This window comes from Leucopleurus acutus (assembly GCF_964270905.1).
Source record: "Leucopleurus acutus genome assembly, chromosome: 12".
Lineage (NCBI taxonomy): Eukaryota > Metazoa > Chordata > Mammalia > Artiodactyla > Delphinidae > Leucopleurus > Leucopleurus acutus.
Window position 1 is genome coordinate 42,729,641 of NC_139154.1, and position 21,276 is coordinate 42,750,916.

The 21,276-nt window shown below is 52.9% G+C and overlaps 2 protein-coding genes across 5 annotated transcripts in view; one reads left to right on the forward strand and one right to left on the reverse strand.

Moving 5' to 3' along the window:
- Nucleotides 1-28: 28 nt before the first annotated feature.
- GDF7 (growth differentiation factor 7) lies at nt 29-4,124 on the forward strand (the record flags this gene model as incomplete). Of its 2 annotated transcripts, none has more annotated exons than XM_082851561.1 (2): nt 29-419; nt 3,166-4,124. In XM_082851561.1, 2 exons carry the CDS (start codon nt 29-31, stop codon nt 4,122-4,124), a joined length of 1,350 nt encoding a protein of 449 aa, XP_082707687.1. The 2 variants fall into 2 exon arrangements, with proteins under 2 accessions (XP_082707687.1, XP_082707688.1); XM_082851562.1 differs by having other exon boundaries at nt 3,178-4,124.
- Nucleotides 4,125-17,505: 13,381 nt separating this feature from the next.
- The window catches only part of LDAH (lipid droplet associated hydrolase), a 94,648-nt gene continuing 90,877 nt past the window's right edge, over nt 17,506-21,276 (reverse strand). For all 3 annotated transcript variants that reach the window (XM_082851842.1, XM_082851840.1, XM_082851841.1), the window contains one exon: nt 17,506-20,876. In XM_082851842.1, coding sequence (XP_082707968.1) covers nt 20,685-20,876 — 192 coding nt within the window. In that variant the 3' untranslated portion in view covers nt 17,506-20,684. The remainder of the gene's footprint in view (nt 20,877-21,276) is intronic.

Consider the following 21,276-nt stretch of genomic DNA (forward strand, 5'->3'; position numbering starts at 1 on the left):
CCGCCCGCCCGCCTGGCCCTCGGAGCCCATGGACCTGAGCGCGGCCGCCGCGCTGTGCCTCTGGCTGCTGAGCGCTTGCCGCCCTCGCGACGGGCTCGAAGCGGCCGCCGTGCTGCGAGCGGCGGGGGCAGGGCCGACCGGGAGTCCGGGGGGCGGCGGCGGCGGCGGGAGGACCCTCGCCGCGACTGCGGGCGCCTCCGCTGCCCCGGCCGCCGCGGCTCCCGGGCCCCGCGCCGCGCGCCGCGCCGCGGGCTCCGGCTTCAGGAACGGCTCGGTGGTGCCGCACCAATTCATGATGTCGCTTTACCGGAGCCTGGCCGGGAGGGCTCCGGCCGGGGCAGTCGCCGCCTCCACCTCGGGTTCTGGCCGCCACAGCCGCGCGGACACAATCACCGGCTTCGCAGACCAGGCGACCCAAGGTACTCACACCTCCACTGCGCTAGTCCATCCTGTCGGGTCCTAGGCTGAGGTCACCGCCGGAGCCTTGTCCCGGCACCATTCCATTCGGGGGGCCTTGGTCCCCGCACATCCCAGCCTCAGGTGTTAGAAAGTTCGCCGAGGCCCACGCACCCGAACCCGCAGCGCCTGGACTGTGGCTAGAGCCGCGGCAGCTTGCGGGGCCCGGCCCCGGAGGGCTGAGCCCGTCCCTCTGCCGGGCTGCCCGGGCCCTGCCGGCCGGCGGGTCCCCTCGAGGAGGCAGTCTGTTTTGGAGATCCGGAGAAGCAAGGAGGGGGCCCGGCCCAGAGGGACTGCGCAGTGGTGGTGGCGGCGGCTGCTTCGTTGCTCTGCAGTTCCCAGTCTTGCGGGGGGCCGTACAAACTGGGGGAAATGAGGGGAATGCGGGACACAGCAGGCATCAGACTAAAGTAGATGGTTCTGGAGAGGCTGGTGGCATCACCAGGTATGGGGAGGGCCCTTCTAGGCAGGCTGCGTCTGGGTAGAGGTGTGTAGCTATGGGTGCCTGCCTTGTGCTAGGCCCCTGGGGGAGCCAGAGGTGAAGGACTCCGGTTGTGTAGAGAGGAGAGGAGGGCCAGCGACGCTGCAGGAATGCAGGCTTCTCTGGGACCAAGTACCCCACCTTACTCCGCCCTGAGCCCTCCAAAGGTAGGACTTAGGTGAGACTGTGGTGGTCGGTGAGTGTCATCTGGATTTTATTAATCTCTATTGAAGCCATTAAAACAGACAGATAGGGAAAATTTAACTAATTTCAGGAGGAAATGCAAGTAATTTCGGCCTTAACTCTATCCAGCCAGAGACCCAGAATGGAAGGCAGAAAGGAAAGAAAGGCAAATAGGGCCGGAAAGTTAAGTGCTGCTGCAATCCAGGTCCTGCCTGGGAGCCACTGGGGGTTGTATGTGCCCGACCCTAGCCTGGGAAAGCAGGTAGAGGCGGGGCAGAGATCAAATCTCTCGCCCCCTCCAACATACACATAACGTCTACACAGACTGCTTTATTTGGGATACAGGGGCATCCTGGGCCCAAATGGCCTTATAGTCTGGTGGGAACTTTCAAGCATTCTCCGAGGGCCTGGCATGCATCCTGGATGGGCTGCTAGGGTACTCATAGGGAGCCCAGGTCCTGGTGCACAGAGCCAGGGAAGGCCCCAGTCCTAATTCTGCAGAGTGGGCTCCCAGCTGTGGGAGAGGTGAGATGTGCAGGGCCCTAAGCTTGTAGAGGCACCAGATGTTCTTTCTTAGGTCGAGTTAGGCCTTCGGTGGTCTCAGCCTGAGCTAAATCCTTTCCTGGGGAGCTCTGCTTGGTTGGCAAGGCTGGTAAGGCCGCCTCTCCTTCCTCCCTCTGGAGGGAGAGGATGCAGGGGCAGCATCTCAAAGCTGAGAGAGGCTGCAGAAGCTCAGAGAAAGTGTGGCAGCGAGCAAGCCCTTGGGAGAAGGCACGGGGGAGGGGTGGGGAGCACTTGCCCAGTGCCTCTCCTGCTTCCCTCTCCACCCTGAGCCTCAGCTTGGAGCAGGGCTGCCTGAGGTCACCGCAACACCCAGACTTCAGACCCCAGGAGTCGATGGCATGGCATCTGTGGTTGGTGAGCAAATCTCCAATAGTGGGGGGAGTGTGCACAGTCTCTTCGCGTTTGGGGCAAAACGAAACCATATGACCTTCTTCAAAGGGAGCTCCTTATCTGCTGCTTGGGGGAATTTCAACTCTTTTTTTCCTTTCTGAGCCCCAAAAGAAAAAAGTGCCCACAACCAGAAGTAAAATCCCGAAGCCCGAGTTGAGTCATAACGGAGGGAAAGAATCAGTCTGCGAGGGGACCAGAGGGTACTGGCGGGGAGACCTCACTCGGTTCGCTGCCCTCACGGCAGCAAGGCAGTCCCGGCTGCCTCAAACCCTTCCCAGAAGGTGGCTTGCGCTCCTTTGCCGCCTTTCCCCTCCGTCGGAGGTGGCGGAAACACTGGGAGAAGCTGAGCCTGGAGTTCCCCATCGCGACCAGGGGCTGCGCCGGGCCCCTAATCTGGGCCTCAGTTCCCCTTCAGCAAAGCGAGGAGGCTGGAGGCACTAAAGGGTTTCTGCAGCCCTGAGGGCGCGTTCCCCTTCTAGACGAGCCCCCGCCTGCATGGGAGATCGTGGCCGGCTGGAATGTCCAGGCTGGGCTGGGGAAGAGAGGTAGCAGAAGCAGTTTACAGGGGACAAGAGTTTTCGCACAACCGGGACTCCGAGGCTCTCGTGGCGGCTAAGCAGGGCCATAACCAGCAGTCCCCTTACCGCGGCCGGCCTGGCCTCCAGGTCTTGAAGAGGCGCACGACCTCTGATGCGCCCACCGGGCCTTCTTTATGCCAGCGGCTGAAAATCTGGCCTCCGACCTCGTCTTCGAAAACCCATGGCTCTGGGGCAGGCAGTGGACTGTAGTGGCCTTAAGTCTTGGTCTCGGGTGAGGGGGTGCGTTCAGTTGATGTCCGTGGGTTGTCGGAAATCGTTTGGCTCGATGAACGAAAACCCAGATCCAGATAATCTGAACCTAAGGCTCCCTTTCTTCCGGACCAGGCTGGCGGCTTTCCGGCTGGAGCCGAGACGCCCGGTCAGGCGCCGGCTCCAGCGAGCCTTGTTCTCACGTCCAGGGTAGTTGCTATTTGCAGTTAGGAGGCCCCGCGGCCAGGCGTGCCGGCTTCGCTCTCACACCGCTCTTTCTCTGTCTCTGCCCGTCCCCGGCAGACGAATCGGCAGCAGAGACCGGCCTGAACTTCCTGTTCGACGTGTCCAGCCTTCCCGACGCCGACGAGGTGGTGGGCGCGGAGCTGCGTGTGCTGCGCCGCGAGTCTCCGGAGCGGGGACCCGGCAGCGCGACTCCCCCGTTGCTGCTGCTGTCCACGTGCCCCAGCGCCGCGCGCGCGCCGCGCTTGCTGCATTCCCGGGCCGCCGAGCCCCTGGACACCGCGCGCTGGGAGGTGTTCGACGTGGCGGACGCCTTGCGGCGCCACCGCCGGGAGCCGCGCGCCACCCGCGCGTTCTGCCTCTTGCTGCGCGGAGTGGCGGGTCCCGCGCCGGTCCCACTGGCACTGCGGCTGCTGGGCTTCGACTCGCGGGGCGGAGGCGGAGCGGCGGAGGAGGAGCGCGCGCTGCTGGTCGTCTCCTCGCGCACGCAGAAGAAGGAGAGCCTGTTCCGAGAGATCCGCGCCCAGGCCCGCGCGCTCGGGGCCGCACTGGCAGCGGAGCCGCCGCCGGATCAGGGACCTGGCATGGGGTTGCCGACGGCGGTCATCGGCGGCCGCAGGCGGCGGCGGACGGCGTTGGCCGGGACTCGGGCAGCGCAGGGCAGCGGCGGGGGCGAGGGCCGGAGCCACGGGCGCAGGGGCCGGAGCCGCTGTAGCCGCAAGCCCCTGCACGTGGACTTCAAGGAGCTGGGCTGGGACGACTGGATCATCGCGCCGCTGGACTACGAAGCGTACCACTGCGAGGGCGTTTGCGACTTCCCGCTGCGCTCGCACCTTGAGCCCACCAACCACGCCATCATTCAGACACTGCTCAACTCCATGGCGCCGGATGCAGCGCCGGCCTCCTGCTGCGTGCCCGCGCGCCTCAGCCCCATCAGTATCCTCTACATCGACGCCGCCAACAACGTGGTCTACAAGCAATACGAGGACATGGTGGTGGAGGCGTGCGGCTGCAGGTAGCATGCGGGCCAGGCCGGGCCAGGGAGGGGGCAGCCGCGCCACCAAGGACTCCCCGCTGAGAGCAGCTTCGGGCCGAGCCTGTCACCTAGCGTGGCTGCGTGTCGGAGTCTGGCCCGGCGGCCGCACGGAGGAGGAAGAGCGCACGTTCACACACCAACACTCACACCCACACACTTCGTCACTCATGCGCACGTTTACGGTGGAAGCATCCGAAAGCCCTGGGAAGAGATGACCTTGACGCTACCGAATGTCACAGTCATGTGTATTTTGCAAACAGATCACCATTGCGCCCACCGCCCCCTTTTGGGGGGAGGATGGCTTTGCATTGCTGTTACAGTAACCGGCACCAAATCGGGTAGAAACGGGTTAGGGAATTGGGGGCTTCAGCATGGGGGAGCTAAAGGGATACTTGAGTCTCATTTCACCCCTTTTTGTTTCCGGCTGAGTGTGGGGCACGGCCCGCTGGGGGGCAGAGTTCCCGGTGTTGCACCTGAGACCGACGGAAGGGCTGTAATGCCCTTTCCGAAGGCTTGCGTTCCATCGGGGCCATTTATTCTGGGGAGGAACCGCTGCAAAAGGCCTTATCTTTTTCCTCGAACTTTCAAAATCTAACATTCTCCCAGTTTTGAAAAGGAACATTTGTTGGAAAGACTGCATTGTGGAGCTTCCCAGATCTCTGCAACGGTCAGCACCACCTTTTTTAAAAAATACAAATTCCAATTGGGAATGATCTAGAAAGTGGAAAGAAAATTTTCGGAGGGGGGAGGTGCGATGGGGGAGAGGTTTTAAAGCGCCAGTCTGACCTGACGTGTCATCGGGTCGGGGGTGCGCGGCATCTGTCAGTTTCTGCAGCTCCTAAGCTGGGTAGACCGCGGTGTCCGCAGTGCCTTGGGGGCACGCAGGAGGAAGCTAGTGCAATGTCTGGGGATGGGGAAAGGGGGCGCTATGGCTTTCCCTAGAGACCTGCCAGGAGGTTTTCCTAAGGAGCTGGGAGGAGGCTCCTAGGGTTTGAAAGAGGCCCGGAGGTGTCCTAGGGCGGACTCCTGCAGAGGACTGGGGCTTGTCTGCCGGGTAGGCACAGCCCCCTCCAAATGGTGCCCTCGAGTGGCCAACACGTGCTTGTGCTTAGCTATCAAGGCTGTGTCGGCTTTGACGTGCTTTCACTGTATTGTTGCTGTGGTTTTTGGCAGTGCGATAGTAACGGGAAGTGAAGCCACACAAAAGTGCTTTTGTGAGATTTCAACTCCCCACAACCCAGTGGTTCAGAGCAGGAGGCAGGTCGGCCCCTCCCCTACTTGCTCCGTGGACGGGCATCTGCAGCTCGGCTGCTGTGGCCCCTTTAGAAGGGTGGCGGTATGGGGGCCGGAGGTGGAAGCCTATCCCCCAGTCTCTGTATTTTGCTCCCAGGATTCTTGCTGATGGTGGGAGTGTCTGTCCATGTAAAAGGGAGGTCGAACATGCCAGACTTCGTGGTCCTGTTTGGTTCATTTCTGCCTGGGAGTCCTCTGTGGCCTGTGTAAATGGTTGGGAGAGGGAAGAGAAACAAGTTGGATTCCACCTGTCTGGGGCTCCGAGGGCTTCCTTGAGAAACCCTGCAGCCCTCCTGGGTCCTCCCGTTTATGGCTGTGCTGGGCTTTCTCCTTTAGGGTCCCCAAGAGGCATTCATCTTGCCCTTCTTGTCTTGGATGCTAAGGTCCAAGACAATTTATACAAATTTTAATTCTCAGTGATTACACTCTTAAGAGAGAAAGAGAAAGTTGAAAGATTTAGATACAGCTAATTTATTTAAGGGTCCCACCTGAGTCCTTTTTATCCTTTAAAGTTCCCCCAAAGGAGGAAAAAGCACACTTACAATGTGAATTTATATGCTGTGGCTATGTGAGTAGCTATACATAACCTGAAAATGCAACAGTCTCTTCAGGTTAAAACGAACAAATAACACAATCCCAAAGTGGCTTCCATCCGATTTCAATGACTGGGCAAACATTTACGAATTTTGCCAGGGAAGCCGCACTCTCCTTTTCTAAACTATGATTTCAATAATAATTGCATGGTGATTGCTCTGATACCTGTCATAATGAAGAATTTTTTAAATGGCACTAAAGTATTAAAAGATGTGGTATTAGAAGTTTTAGAAAGGGAGCTGAAAAACTATAGCTAAATATTATTTTGGAGAAATTCTAGGCTATATAGTATCTTTGGACAAAAGCAAACATTTGATGCTTTTTTAGTGGCTAGGAAAAACAGTTTGGAGGAAGAAATGTCTTGATTTAGCCTGAGCTTTTTATGGCGGGAAAAAAATGTTCATTTTCTGTTTCCTCTGTTGACTTGCTTCTCCCAAGGGGCGTTGTAAATGACGGCGGAAGGGGGGCATCTCCCTGCATCTTGAGTCCAGGCAGCACCCCTGGATGGGGAACGCTGTCCTTGGTCAGTGACGGTTCCTTCGATGGCCGCTTATGCCCTCAGTGTGTTATCACGTAAAAGGAATGCCTCCTAGATCTCCTCCAGAGCTGCATGTAACCACCAGGGACCACCGTGGCCCATCTCAGGCTTCTGGCGTCTCAGAGTTAAAAGCAGGTGAATGGAGGGGATGGTGTGCTGCACTTTGTAAAAAAGACAGCAAAAGGGCCATCACGTGTGGCGGCAGACAGGTTTTTGCTGCAGAGCTGTGGTTTGAGTAGCTTTGTCAAGATGTGGAGAAGCGTGTTCCGCCCGCACAGTTGGTAGTGCCGTGTACCGTCTGTCTGTCTTCTAGACACCAGGGGGCAGGGCCGAATCACCCAGCTGGAATCTCCCATCCCCATGGGTGAGAGAGCTGGCTGTTGACAATCAGGGACGGAGTGTGTCAGGACTGCGAGCGAAGGTGGCTCTCCCCATCTCACCTGTGGTCACCAACGTATTCCTCTCAAAGTAAATCACATTTTCCATTTTGCTGGGGGAGAATCTTGTACTGCTAGTTGAGATCATTCAAACTACTCTTCCTGCTAGAGAGGGAGGGTTGGCATCCCTGGCTGGGGAGCACAGGGCAGGCCAGCTGGGGCCCTCAGGGGGTTGGTGCCAGGTGTGTCAAACACCCAGGCAGTCTGGTCACTGCTGCTTGAAGCCAGACTTCTGCACCAAGGGCGACCCTTGCCCTGGCCGGTGGCAGTGCCCACCGATGCCGCAATGCTTGTCTGGCTGAATTCTGGCTTTCCAGTCGGGGGGCTGGGTCCTCCGGAGAGGGTGGCAGGCTTTGTCAGCTTAGCTTGGGGAAGCGGGCTTGAGCTGTGCCATTCATCGTGTACACACTCCCCTTCGCCCTCCTGTCCTGGCATTTTACTGCTAACATGGCACGGGAGGGAGAAGAGGAGTGGATTGTGTGATTGGCGAGTCACCCGTCAAACCCCAGTGCGATGACTTCCCCCTTGACAGCTCTTGGAGGTGTCGGCCGGAGTAGAAACCTCGCTTCTACCAGTGCTCAAGGGAGTACCGAGCACCTTGTGGATGTGATCCCAGTGTAATTCAAACCCTACAAGTCACTTATCCTGATCTCAACTTCATTCAAACTCAAAGCAGAAAATAGCTGTGGACTGTAGACGGATCTTCTTAAAGCAGGGAGAGGAACTGAGTGCTTTTCAAGAGCAGCTCGTGCACAGAGTCAGACTCTTCCCCTCTTGAATGTGCTCTCCAGAAAATCCAGTGAGAGGAAGAGAAAGCACTGCAGCCATCTCTGCGCCACAAACGATTCTCAGGACACAGAACCTCCTGCAGGTCCAGAAAGCAGGGCTGGCTCAGTGTGATGCCGGGTGGGCTGGGAGGCTCTGGAAGGCAGCAGTTAGAAGGGGCCAGGGGCCGGCATCGTCCTCTCAGAGAGGGCCTGGCCTGGGCAGGGAGGAGTCAGCGGCTGAGTGAACCTAACAGCTAGAGGACAGTGGGAATGGGAGGCAGCTAGACCCCTCTGAGGGGCTGTGGGTGGCGCTGGCGGCCGAGCCCACCATGGCCTCCTCACACCCAGGACTGAACTGCCCCACCCGGCACGGCCACCGCAGGAAGCCCGCTCCACAAGGCATCTCTGCAGAAGCCACCGCCCTGCTCAGAGCTTCAACTTCTGCTCCTATAAAATGAGGAGCGCTCAGGTCCCGTGGTTCTGGGATTCTCCTTTGTCCCCAGAGCCCACTGACGTCATTCAAAGGCAGAGCAGATGTGACTTTCTGGAGAAGGTTCCCTCAGAGCCAGTCCCAGAGCCGCTGTCACAAGTGCTGCAGCTTTTGCGTGTGTGTGTGTGTGTGTGTGTGTGTGTGTGTGTGTGTGTGTGTGTGTGTATGTGTTCATTACACTCTTAGCCTTTGCTGGTGCTTCCTGGATGGTGCTTTGATTTCCCCCTGGGGCAAGGCAGGCGCGGGGGAGGCCACGATCTTGGGGGGGGGGGCGGGTTGGTTAGGGCTCAGCTCACCAAAGTCACGACCTTTCTCACGTTGTGTCCCAGCTGAGGGGCGCTGCCAGCGCTGCTTGAGTTCCGCCTGGACTCACACGGGGCGGGTAGAGCCGCACTCAGTCTTGGGCAGGCGCCCATGCTGCTGGTGCCTCTGTGGGAGCAGAGGAGAGAAGAGGCTGTGCCTTGTTGGCGAGCCGGACTGTCCCAGAGTCCCTGGGACAGCCCGTCTGAGGATGAACTGCTCCGCCAGGCCCCCACCCGCCCCTCAGCTACCTCCCTGCCATGCCCGTGTCCGACCCAGCTGCCGGGGCTGCGACCCAGGGCCAGGTACCAGAGAGCTACTCTTTCTCTTCTTTTCTAGGCCCTGGAAAATGGTGGCAGAGTTAAACACTAAGGAACACTAGAAAGGAGGGGGCAAAAAGATGTTGCTTCTGATTTTTCTGATAGCTCGGCCTTCGGTACCTGGAGCCTTCCGGGCCTTTACTGGAGCAGGCTTCTTCCTCCCTTTGTGTTGTCCTGGACTTTAATCTGTGCCCAGAGCTGAAAACTGCACGAACAGTTAACTTGCAAAGAGGCGTTAGGCGAGAGAAGCCTGTTCTTTCCAGGAGGGCCACCATCGCAGCCTTGCAGAGAGCCACCTGCCTGGACGCAACTGCAGGGAGAGGGGTGGAAATCAGCCTAGTCAGTCAGAGGGGGTGATCGAGGATTTGACCTTTGCGGCACGGGCTGGTCACTCATTCAGGGCTGCTGTCTGCTCGGGCCGTTTGTGCACCCGGAGCTCAGCCTCTTCTCACCCGCCCCGCAACTGCCGGCACCCTGGGTGCCCCGGGCCTGGGGCTTAGCCATAGGCAGTGTTCGCGTTGGGGCTTCATGGCAGCAGCAGCGGCTACAGCAGAGCCATCCAGGCCTCCCAGGGTGGAACCGAAGGGTGTGAGGTCGTTGAAAAATTAGTTTGCATTTCAAGTCATGCTTACACTTGTTGAAAAGTACAAATGCATCCCCAGAGCAGCGCAAGCAGTGAGTGGTGGTCCGCTTTTTTGCCTGTGCAGACCTTCTGGGAGCGGTCCTGCAGGCCCCTTCTAGTACATTCTAGTATATACTGTGTGTGCCGTGCTGGCAGAAGAAAGGACTGGCTTCTCTCACATGCACCCCTCTCCAACGTAAGAGGGCTGCAGTGTTCGCAGACGCTTCCTGCGAGGTGTTTCTGCAGGCAGGTAAGTCTGTAAGCAGGGCAGCTTAGCCTGCTGGTGTATGAAACACAGTTTTCACTCTTTTTTCCTGATGACCTTCCTCCTGCTATTAGGGCAGTGCAGAAATTTTTATCTTCTTTCTAAGTCAGTAATGAGATGTGAAATAAATTGTCTAAGAAACACGGAGAAGCTTCTGATGGTCAAGTCCCAGGCACCTTTAGGCCTGGTGGCACAGTGGAGCTTTTGCATTTCTTTTTCACTGTCTTTTAAGATGCAGGCAAGCAGGAGTGTGGTGGTGCTGTGATTGGAGATCTGGCTGGGCGGGGGCGGGCCAGCGGCTGTCTCCTTTGCAGCCACTTCTTTTCGTCTCTGTGCTGTTCCACCTGACCAGCGGTTATTGCATCTAGAGGCGGGGCGAGGTGTCTGCTCCCAGCCTGGACTCTGCTCAGACACTTGGCTGCCAGGATCTAGAACCTCAGCTGAGCCTTCTGGGGCTGAGGTGTGCTCGTGGCTGAGAGGGACCAGACCCCCACCCTGCCAGGCTTATTCACAGGAGTCCTGCTGAATTAGAGGTAAACACAAACCCGTCGGGAGCACACAGGCTGAACCTCCCTTGAGCACCGTTCCCTGGGCCGCAGGATGGGGAAGGGCAGCCTCTAGCTGGTGGTTCAGTGCAGCTGCACACAACTTGTGCCTGTTGTGCATTCTTTCTGATTAGCTTGCTTTCTCTCAGACCTCTCACCCCTGAGCGGCCCTCACCCGGATTTTTCAGTGGGGTGAGTGGGTCTGAAAAGCACTGACAAGGTGTGTCAAAGGCCTTTCCTTGTCTGCATGTTTATCTCTGAGTGACTGAAGGCTGCCAAGGGCAGATGCACGTATCCCCGTGGCTCAGGGCAACAGCAGCTTGGCTTGAGGTGAGCAGGCTGGCTTGAGGAAGGGGTGCACGCAAGAGTCGGGCTTATTTCTTTGCAACTTATATTTCCGGGTCAGGACCTGTCAGAGTCAGAGCAAAGTCAGCCATTCAGCATTCTGTTTAGAAAGTGATGATACAGTTCAGGGAGAAAGCAAGCTCGTGATAAAATATGTTTTCTGGCTGGGAAGTACTCAAGTTCCAAGCCAGGAACAGAGGCTCTGGAAAGGGGAACTTCTCGGTCACGCTCCACCTGGATCAATCATGGATTGAATACGAGCATCCTTAGAGTAATTGTTTTGTTTTTGGTGTTTCACTTTATGCTGTAGTGCGAACAGCTTTTATGTTCTTTACGACAAAGAATCATAATCGAGTCACTTTAGGTCTTTTAGCTGCAAATATTTCACCCCAAATGAAAAGTTAATGATTTTTTACAAGGATTTTTTTTTTTACGATTTTTACTTGTCCTTTAGCAGATGACAATAGGGGATTCTGAAAAGTTTGGATAGAATTTTTTTTTTAATATATGAAGAAGCAGTTCTTCTCACCATGAAGGCTTCTGCAGAAGTCCTGCACCAGCTTACCTGCGGTGCTGTTTAAGCGGGCCCTGGGTGGACAGCAGCATCTGACGTGATGGGCACCCTGCCCCCTGACAAACACACACACTCCAAACTCCAATACTGTGATTTTAAGGAAATGGGCAAAACTCGAAGTGACGGTGATGCCATCACAGCTCAATGACACGCCATTCCCTCAGCAGCTGAAGACAAAATTAATTATTTGGGGGGAGAAGTCCCTTTCATTTTGCAGTGACACGTAGTGTTTCTCAGCTTGGCTTGGGAGTAAGGTGGGAAAGGGGGAGAGGTTTTTAAACTCATTTAACACAAGCTGGAATCTCCTTTGTCACCTGTTTTCCAGCTCTGGTTCAGCCAGGGCAGAACTCTGAGGCTTGGGGGCTGGAGATCGGGCCAGCTCCCTGCTGCCCTGCTTGGCCACTTGGGCAGTGCAAGCTGACGTCGTGAACGCTGCCCCCGTGCCCAGGCCGGCCAGCAGGGAACTCTTCGAGGGCAGGTACAAATCCACTGTGTATATGTATTCTCAAATTTAAATAGATGTACATAATGAAATGTAAATGAACTGTAAAACAACCATCTCTATTTTTCTTGACAATGATATAGCAATATATATTTGTTAAACATGCTTGTGTACTCTTCATTAACCATTTTAATATTTTGTACAGATAAGTTGATTAAATATTTTATTGATAAAACTGCTCCTGACTGGTCTTTAAAGAACTACTTTTTGAGATCCGGCCTTCCCATGTTAAGAACAGCCAGCCAGCCACTGAGGCGTTAGGAGTGACTGCATTGAAACAGGGATTCCGGGCCCATGAGTCTTTAAGCTAACCACTCCCCCTTGAAACACCTCAGGCTCTAAGTCCAGGAGGACGGGGGGCCCAGGCATGGGGCTGCTGCTTCCTGGGTCTTTGTGACTGGTGTGCCACTGCATAGGACGCTGTGCAGCCCCATACCGTATGAAGACACTGCATGGGAAGGTACAAGAATCCAGCTTGGGTTCGGGGGAGAAGAGGCCAAAATGAGTGGAAAACATTTTCTCTTTGGAAAACGAGCGCCGGCGTTTGTCATGAGTGATCGTTGCCATTCCAAGCGCAGTGTGAGTGGAAAGGTTTTCTGTTTTCAGACGTATCGAGCTGCTGCAGGATCTAGAAAGCCTGGGCACTCCCACTCTGGAGGCTGCACAGTTGTGCCTTTGAATTCCAGTGGCAGAAGCCCAACTGCAGCAGCGTCCTCTGTGAGGCCAATTACATATTCTAGGGAAACCAACAAAGTCCTACGGCGAATTTGGCAGGATACCTTTGCTCAGTATTCTTCTGGACAAGTACAAAGATCTGTGCTGTGTGATGCTGTCTTGGCTCCTTCAGCATCTCTCCTAGACCAGGCAAGAGAGGACCGACCACACAGCCTTGCACTGCTGCTCTGGCTCTCACACCTGTTTCCTATGGTTGAAGGAGAAAGCCATTTCATCTGTTCCCATCTCTCCTAGACCAGGCAAGAGAGGACCGACCACACGGCCTTGCACTGCTGCCCTGGCTCTCACACCTGTTTCCTATGGTTGAAGGAGAAAGCTATTTCATCTGTTCCCAAGTATTTCTGGGAGAGGGTAAGTGATGGAACAGCAGTTGTGGGACGATGACAAGGACTTGCCCTCACTAATGACTTGTTACCAGGATCACCTCCTCTGGGATATGGATCGGGCCAGTGTGACACACCTTTTCACAGAGCGATGGCAGCACACGTCCGCTGTAATCCAGTGTTCCTGCAGGGTGTTAATGCCTGTCCCCTTGGTCATGTGTCCTGCTCTGGTGAAAGGTAAATCAAGAAAGTCTGCTCCCCTTTTGCTTCTTACTTTCATTACTACCAAATAAAGGAGTCTCTTTCTTTGGGATAGAAATGCACCTTGTAACTAACTCACTTGGCAGGTTGCTGTAAACATAAAAGCTTTATGACTCAGCCATTGAAAAGTGTACAGTCTTACATTGCTTTGCTTTAACGATCCTTGGTCAGGTCTTCATTTTCTTATTTTTCACTCTCCACTTGACCTACCCTGGAATTCTGTGGTTGGAGGAGTACACTTTCAGTTGAGAAGGGCTAGTTACAAGGAGAAAGGAAAGTCAGGGGTGGCACTTAAAATTTTATCCTATTTCCCGAACACTGATGCGAGACGGTCTATACGCCCTGCAAAGACTGATGCTAAAAGGAGGCGAAGATTGACTTCTCCGCTCCCCCGGCCCTGGTGTGCCCTGGAATGCCCGCTCTCTGCTCACTCCAAGGCAGGTCAAAGCAAAGGTGCCACCAACTGCTGCCCTGCTGAGGGCAGAGCTGCCCGACCTGGTTGTGGATGCCTTGTGCTCCTGTATCCCTGGGAAGCTCTTCTGCTCAGAAGGAACAGTGATCTGGGGAGAAACTCAGCCGTTGTGATGTGTCACCAGTGTGCAGCCACCGACCGTGAGGCTGGGGGCGTCTGCTGAGCCCTAATCGCATGCAGGTGCATGGCCCTGCAGCCGCGGCCAGCGGGAGGAAGCCCAGATGTTCTGCAAAGCCTGACGAGAGTGGGTTTGCAGAGGTGGGATCCTGGTTCCTCTGTGAGGGAGGGAGGCCCTGCAGGTGCACCGCACTCCTGGCTGTCATGGACGCCCAGTCACAGGGTCACATTCCCATCCCCGGGAAGAGGAATTTTCCCATAGACTCACCCAGCAAGGAAGTCTGTCCCAGTGTGGGGAGGTCAGCACAGCCCCTCTGCCAGAGTGTCTGAGGAATGCGATACAAAATGAAAACTCTCTGCTGTCCCGGAGCGGGTTCTCGTGTATTGTTGCTGTAATTCCCACTTGGGGTGTTACACAGGGTTAGGGCTCAACAAGTAATAACCGCATACTTGGTAGTTGCTAATACCCAAACTCCAGAGGTTTTCTAATCATAGAAGAATGGAAGTAACAGTTGCAGCCGGACGGGCTGAAGAATGGGCCGCGACGTGCCGTGGCCTTGCTAGTGCCAGATAGTGAACAGTCTCTGTCCTGGAATCTGTCTGACCCAACTGTGCAGAGCAAGGCTGAGGAAATGCTTAAGGGATAAAACAGCAAGTCCATGTCATACAGCCAGTTACATATTCAGTTTTGAGGGACAAGGAGTCCCAGCGATGGGATTCCGTGCTGGTCTGACTGAGGGAACTGTATTTCTGGAGACGTTGCCTATTAGGCAACCTATGCTATGTTGCTGCCTATGGCAGGAACTTTTATTAATTTAGGAAACAATATTTATTGACTATTCTGTGTGACAGCCCTATTCTATAAGCCCTGAGAACAGAGAGGTGACTAAGATACAAATCCCATCTCCTAGGACTCTCTTTTTAAGGGCAGGAAGGAGTGTTGATAGTGGGGCAGGGAGGATAAAAATCTAATTCCTGAAATAATGGCAAGTACTTCAATAGAGACATGACCAGGGGACTGTGAGGGTTCAGACGGAGGGAGGGAGGGGGAGAGATAGAGACAGACAGACAGAGAGACAGAGAGACAGACAGAGAGACAGAAAGAGACAGAGAAACAGAGAGACAGAGAGGACAGAGAGACAGAGACAGACAGAGACAGAGAAACAGAGAGACAGAGAGACAGAGGACAGAGAGACAGAGAGAGAGACACAGAGGACAGAGAGACAGAGACAGAGAGACAGAGAGAGAGGACAGAGAGAGACAGAGAGACAGAGAGGACAGAGAGAGAGACAGAGAGAGGACAGAGAGAGACAGAGAGAGACACAGAGAGAGAGGACAGAGGCAGAGAGGACAGAGAGACAGAGAGGACAGAGACAGAGAGAGACAGAGAGAGAGGACAGAGACAGAGAGACAGAGAGAGAGAGACAGAGAGAGACAGAGAGAGAGGAGAAAGAGAGACAGAGAGGACAGAGACATAGAGGACAGAGGGACAGAGAGATAGAGAAGACAGAGAGACAGAGAGAGACAGACAGAGAGAGGACAGAGAGAGACAGAGAAACAGAGAGAGACAGAGAGAGAGACACAGAGAGAGAGAGGACAGAGAGAGAGAGACATAGAGACAGAGAAACAGAGAGAGACAGAGAGAGAGACACCCACACAGAGAGAGGACAGAGAGACAGAGAGAGAGACAGAGAAACAGAGAGAGAGAGGACAGAAACAGAGACAGAGAGACACAGAGAGGACAGAGAGACAGAGAGAGAGGACAGAGACAGAGACAGAGAGAAAGGACAGAGACAGAGAGACAGAGAGAGAAGACAGAGAGACAGAGAAAGAGACAGAGAGAGGACACAGAGAGAGACACAGAGAGAGAGAGACAGAGACACAGAGAAACAGACACAGAAAGGACAGAGACAGAGAGAGAGGACAGAGAGACAGAGAAACAGAGAGAGACAGAGAGAGAGAGACACACACAGAGAGAGGACAGAGAGAGAGGACAGAGAGAGAGACAGAGAGAGACAGAAACAGAGAGAGGGAGGACAGAGAGAGACAGAGAGAGAGACACACAAGAGAGAGGACAGAGAGACAGAGAGGACAGAGACAGAGAGAAACAGAGAGGACAGAGAGAAAGAGAGAGAGGACAGAGAGAGACAGAGACAGAGAGACAGAGAGAGAGGAGGGGGGGAGAGAGAGAGAAAGAGAGAGGCCACTCTGTGGGGCAGAAGCGGTTGTATTTTGGGGAGGGGTCGAGGCACGGGCACTCTCAAAGCTGGAGCGGTTGATCCCAAAGGTTCAGGGCACAGCACAAGTTTGGAGGAACAGAGGGAAGTAAGTGCGTCTGGAGCACCCGGTGGCTGTAGCAAAGCTGCCGAGACCGGAACGCGGGACTCAGCCCCCGCTCCGACCCGCATAGGCCGCTGCCTGATACGCACCCCGCACCCCAAAGCCGCATCTGTTGTATCCTCTGTTCTTCTGATGCTACTCAGTTGTTCCCAACGCTCTCCTCTTCCCTTCCCCTGACAACCTGGCCTTCGCCGGCCCTCGCGTGACCCCTTCCCCAAGCCTCCACTCCTCTGGCCGCCTGCCCGCTGTCCCCTTCAGGAGGCAGCACGGTGCGTGGGTAGGGGTGAAGCCGTGTCGCTGGGGCAGAGCCCCGCTGTCACTCAGTAGCTGTGAGGTCTTGAGCTCGTCACCTGCTTGGCACCCTCGTGGTAACACACGACTGTGAGGCCTGAATGAGATGCTGTGAAAGTGCAGGGTGAGCAGCACGCTCTTTCTCTGGACTTGTTCTTTTCTCTTCCAAACCCACCCAAGTTCCACCTGTCCTCCTGGCACCAGGAGCAGCCCTGCCACACCCTCCCTCCAGCAGTTTTCTCTTTACAGAACTGTGGCAACCCGGAGCCTTCCCCGGCCCTCACCGTTTTGCTCTGGAGATGCCTTCAGCCTGCTGGAGAGGACAGACCCATGTCCCCCATTGGCTCCCCACGTGGGCCACTGTGATCACTCACCTACACCTCCAGGGCACAGAGGCAGGAATCTCAGCCCCTTGGGAACGGAAATCTTTCCTGTCCCCGGCACTCCTACAGGAGAGCTTCAGCCTTAAGTCCTCAGAGATGTACTAGTTCACAGAGCACACTCAGGCCCCGGCACTGCCTGCTCCTTAAGCCCCACCCAGCAAGGACAGGAGAAGCCCAAGGACATCTCTTCTCTCTGGCAAGAGGGGGCCAGGAACAAAGATGATGCCTCGTGTTATTTAAGAAACACTTTGCTTCCTACATCTTTTCAAAGGACTATAAGCTCCTCGAGGGGATGTTTGGGTGTCCTGGGCTGTGTGTGGGAGGCCTGCAATGGCCTGGGGTCAGAAAGCTGTGTTGGGTGAGCGAGTGGCCTCCTCCTTCACCAATATGAACCAGAAACGCTGAGACGATTAGAATCAAATTTCAGGCTGGATGAAACACTGCAGAAGCTGGGACATCGAGGAGTCCTCCATTGCACCAAAGAGAAGAGAGTGTGGGAGACAAGTTTGCTATCCTTCTCCTTTAGGCACCATTTAATAGAGCATCTACCAGGCAGGGTGCTAAATACTATATGCAAGACCTCGTTTGACCCCATTAAAGACAAACAAAACCCTTCCGAAGTCCAAAAGCTAACGCAAGTACTTCTGTAGATGAGGGCCAGTGGGGGAGTGAAGGAGAGGGCTCGGGGAGGTTAAGCCTCTGAACATCACAAACCTCATAAATGACAGATGCAGGATTTGAACCCCAGTCTTCATTTACTTCCTAGAAGAAGTAATTCACTTTCTGTAAAAGAAGCAATAAGAGACAGATGCAGAAGGAGAGTGTATTTTTTTAAAAAATAATTATTCGTATATATTTCAAAATCATCTCAAACTTACAAAAATGTTGCAAGAACAAAGAACTTTTTTTTTCTCTGAACCATTTGAGAGTAAATTGATATAATGCCCCATGGTTCCCTGGCACTTGTGTGTCTTCAGTACAAATAAGGACATTTTCCTACTTGTCCACAATACAACCAGTGAAATCAGAAAATTAACATTGGTCTCTTATTCCCAGCTAATCTTCAGATCCCATTCAATGAAGTTTTGCAAACTGTCCCAACAGTTTTTTTTAATAACAAAAACATCTAATCCAGAATCAGGTATTATATTAAGTTGTTGTGTCTCCTCATGTCTGGAATTAAATTTAATTTTAATATAATGTAGGATAACGAAAAATCAAGCCTTTGGAGGTCACTGGCTCTCCAAGGGTTGAGTGGAGAGGCCAATGGTGAGAGGGCTGCTGCCTTGGACACCTGGCCACGAAAAGCCACAGGGGCTGCCTCTGGAGATTCTCCCCCATGGTCCAGAGCAGACTGAGAACAACTGGTCATGATTTCCAGTTTAGGCCTTTCAATCAGCCCTAGATAACCCCAGATGAAGTTATTAAATCTTTGACAAGGGCCATTCAAGTGGCTGACCGGGATATACAGGCAGAAATGCTTCTGGAAATGGATTTCATCCACTGCTTACCAACTTTAGTCTTTTATTTTTTATTATGATGATGTTTAATAATAATTATTATTAATATAGCCAGTCTTTATTGAGAAGATACTCTTGGTCAGGCATTGTGCTAAAGGCTTTTATTTAATCATCCCATTGAATTCTTCAACAATATGAGGTACATATTATTATTAATCCTATCTTATAAATGAGGACATTGAGGCATGGAGAAATTAGATGAAGTTGTCTAAAATCACACAGACAGTAAGACCTCCAGAGTTCACATACCCTATCACCTCATACATATGCACGGAAACATTTTTGCTTAATTCCTAATGAAATAAAATGAACTTCAATCTCCTGAAATCTGATTCTTCCTTCTCTACAAGAAGCACTGAGAAAGTGGCTTTTCAACTTAACAGAGAGACTCTGACCCGAGTCTAACTCAGGAGGATGCTAGGATTGTACCCCTCCTCCCCCAACACACAGAGATCAGGCCAGGCAAGGTCAGAAAGTGGGGGTAAAACACTTATTTTGAAAATTCATTTGGTGCTTAGATGATAAACAGGAAATTTACTTTATCATTTTACTTCTTATCATTTTTTAAGCTCTGGTAACCTTTGGTTTATCAGACAAAATTTCATACACGTGGACTCCTGAAATAGGAAGCGATGTTGTAAGGTCACGCTAAAAGGAAAGCTGGGCGTGTTACTCTTCATTCCAGCAGCATGACGTACCCAGTACTTGCTTAGTACTACTGAGCATCTCCTGTATGCAAGGCACTTCAAGCCATGAGACCGAGCTCCTAACATCAGATTTCTAGAAGGCTTCCCTACACAGTTGCCAATAAGGACTCTGTATGCAGCCTTGCGCCAGCGGCTTAGGCATCTACCGGCTCCTTTCCGGAGCCGAGAGCACTGCTTGCCTGGAGCGTGGCTCCTCCCCTCTGAGAAGTCATTTGCTCTGACATGGCAGCCACGCCAAAGGGTCATAACTCATACAGCGCTCACCACTGGGCTGGCACCTATCAGAGGTGAATCTTTCATCAGGGGGCTTTAGGTTTTGAGAAGAAGGACAACATCCCATTGTCCTTAAGGAACGGGACACCGTGAGGGATTTCCTCTAGGAGAAAATGGAATGTTTCTATCTATCATCAACCATCTCTGCAGTCAGCGGGACTTACTGGCTCCTAAGGTCCCAGAATTGAGTCAATTTAGGGAAGGAAGCAATATTGTTAGCCTGCTCTAGGCCAGAGAACAAGTTTCTTCTTTACTGGACCGCAAGGTGCCCGGAGAGGGTGAATTCACTTAACTTAATGGGTTGTTTAGGTTCATTAGCAAAACAATTTCTTTCCAACTAACAAAACTAATGGAGAAATCACTTATGGTAATTCTCTAGTCAGCAATTTGAAGATGCCCTTTCAAAAATTACTTACTAGAAGATTTTCAGAAGAAAAGAATCATAATGTAGCTAACAATCTATCCACAATGCCTTTATAGTACTTGGTTCATTGCTGGTCCTCAGTGGAGTTTGACTAAAAAATATCACAGAAGGGGCAGTTGCATGTGGCAGGTACAAGGCTGATCTGGGACAGCCTAGGGCCTCCCCACCTTGGCTCTGGAGAACAAGAGCCTGCGGGGAGCTCACAGCCAAAGCCTGCTAGCTGTCTGTGGAGGAAGGCAGAATTGGGATCCTTCAATAACTCTTATTAGTTGTTAGTTGACCAGAGGAATGACTGACGAGCCTTATTTGTTGACTACTGCAGGCAGATCGGGAAGTCACACTCCTCGGGAAAGGAGACAAGCAGTGCTTCCCCTGCCATTGGCTCTGCTGGGGCTTGTGCCACTGGCGGCCAGACAGAAGGCTGACTTGGTGGTTTGAGACATGCTGCAAGGTAGTAACAGGTGGGCTGTGCAGGCTGTCCTGATATCCAGTCTGATTCTGATGATCTCAGCGAAGACCTGTGCAAAGTTAGTCTGGGCTGATCTTCACCTTCTGTCCTTAAGAGAGACCCAGGTCCACTGCCAAGATCCACTGCTCATCACTTCCTGCTACTGGACTTCAGTGTATCCTTCTCATGATCTCACATGCTTCACATATCCGACTACACACTTAACATTCAGCGGTCTCTTACATTTTCTAGTAGGTCTTTCATAATTTTCTCTAGGAGAGCCTATTGTAACTCAATTAAAATCAACTAAATTTAGATTTCCTTTTGTCTGAAAGGATCTTGCCTACCAAAATAAACTGTATGGTGCCACTGGGCATCTCGTGCAAACATAAGAGACTTTGTTTAGGTCACTGTGTTCCCTGAGTCTTGGAAAATGTGTTGTTAATCCTATGGAATATTGATCAACTGTGTTTATTTCAGTCTGTAGCATGGGGAGCTGGGAGCTGATAGTTTTTAAGCCAAGAGGGTCTCACCGTTTTTCTCTTCTAATATCCAACATTAAAATTAAACATTTACCTACTAAGTATACTACTTACTACTAAGTACACCTACTGCCTTTATGTACTAGCTGTCAGGGCTTGCTCCTTGTGTCAGTATTTATATTTTGGACAGATCATCCTTTAGCCAGTCAGCTACCATATCTGCCATTTCCTGGTAAAAATAGAGGATAAAATCATGAGGTATTTTTTTCTCACAGAGTCGAATATCTCCTTCTGGAAAATCTTTCTTCATGTCTTCATAGTACTCCTTTGGACACCAACCATCTATAGTACCATAGTAAAATGTAAGCTAGAAGACAAGACAAAAACATTTATTAGAAAACACTTCCCCTCCCAACACGGATACAACACCAGCAACCTGTAATGCTTTGAAAACAGCCCGTGCACCTGGCCCTATAAGCGAGTCCCAAGGCTCCCTCCGGAGAGTGGCTCTCAAGGCAGTGAGCTTTCATGGTTTATGGGAGCGAACCTTGGCATCTGATGGAAAGAAACTCATGTAGGGAGAGCCTGGTGTGATACATCACCCATGATTCACTAAAAGGACTTGCCAGCAAAGTTGTGTATGTTGAGGTTGAGATGGACACTGGAGAGATGGCCGATGAGGGCAAGGAAGAGTTATTGAGACATAATCACCGAGTAACTGGTAACCATTCATTATGCACTTAATAGTTTTCATACAGCCACATGTA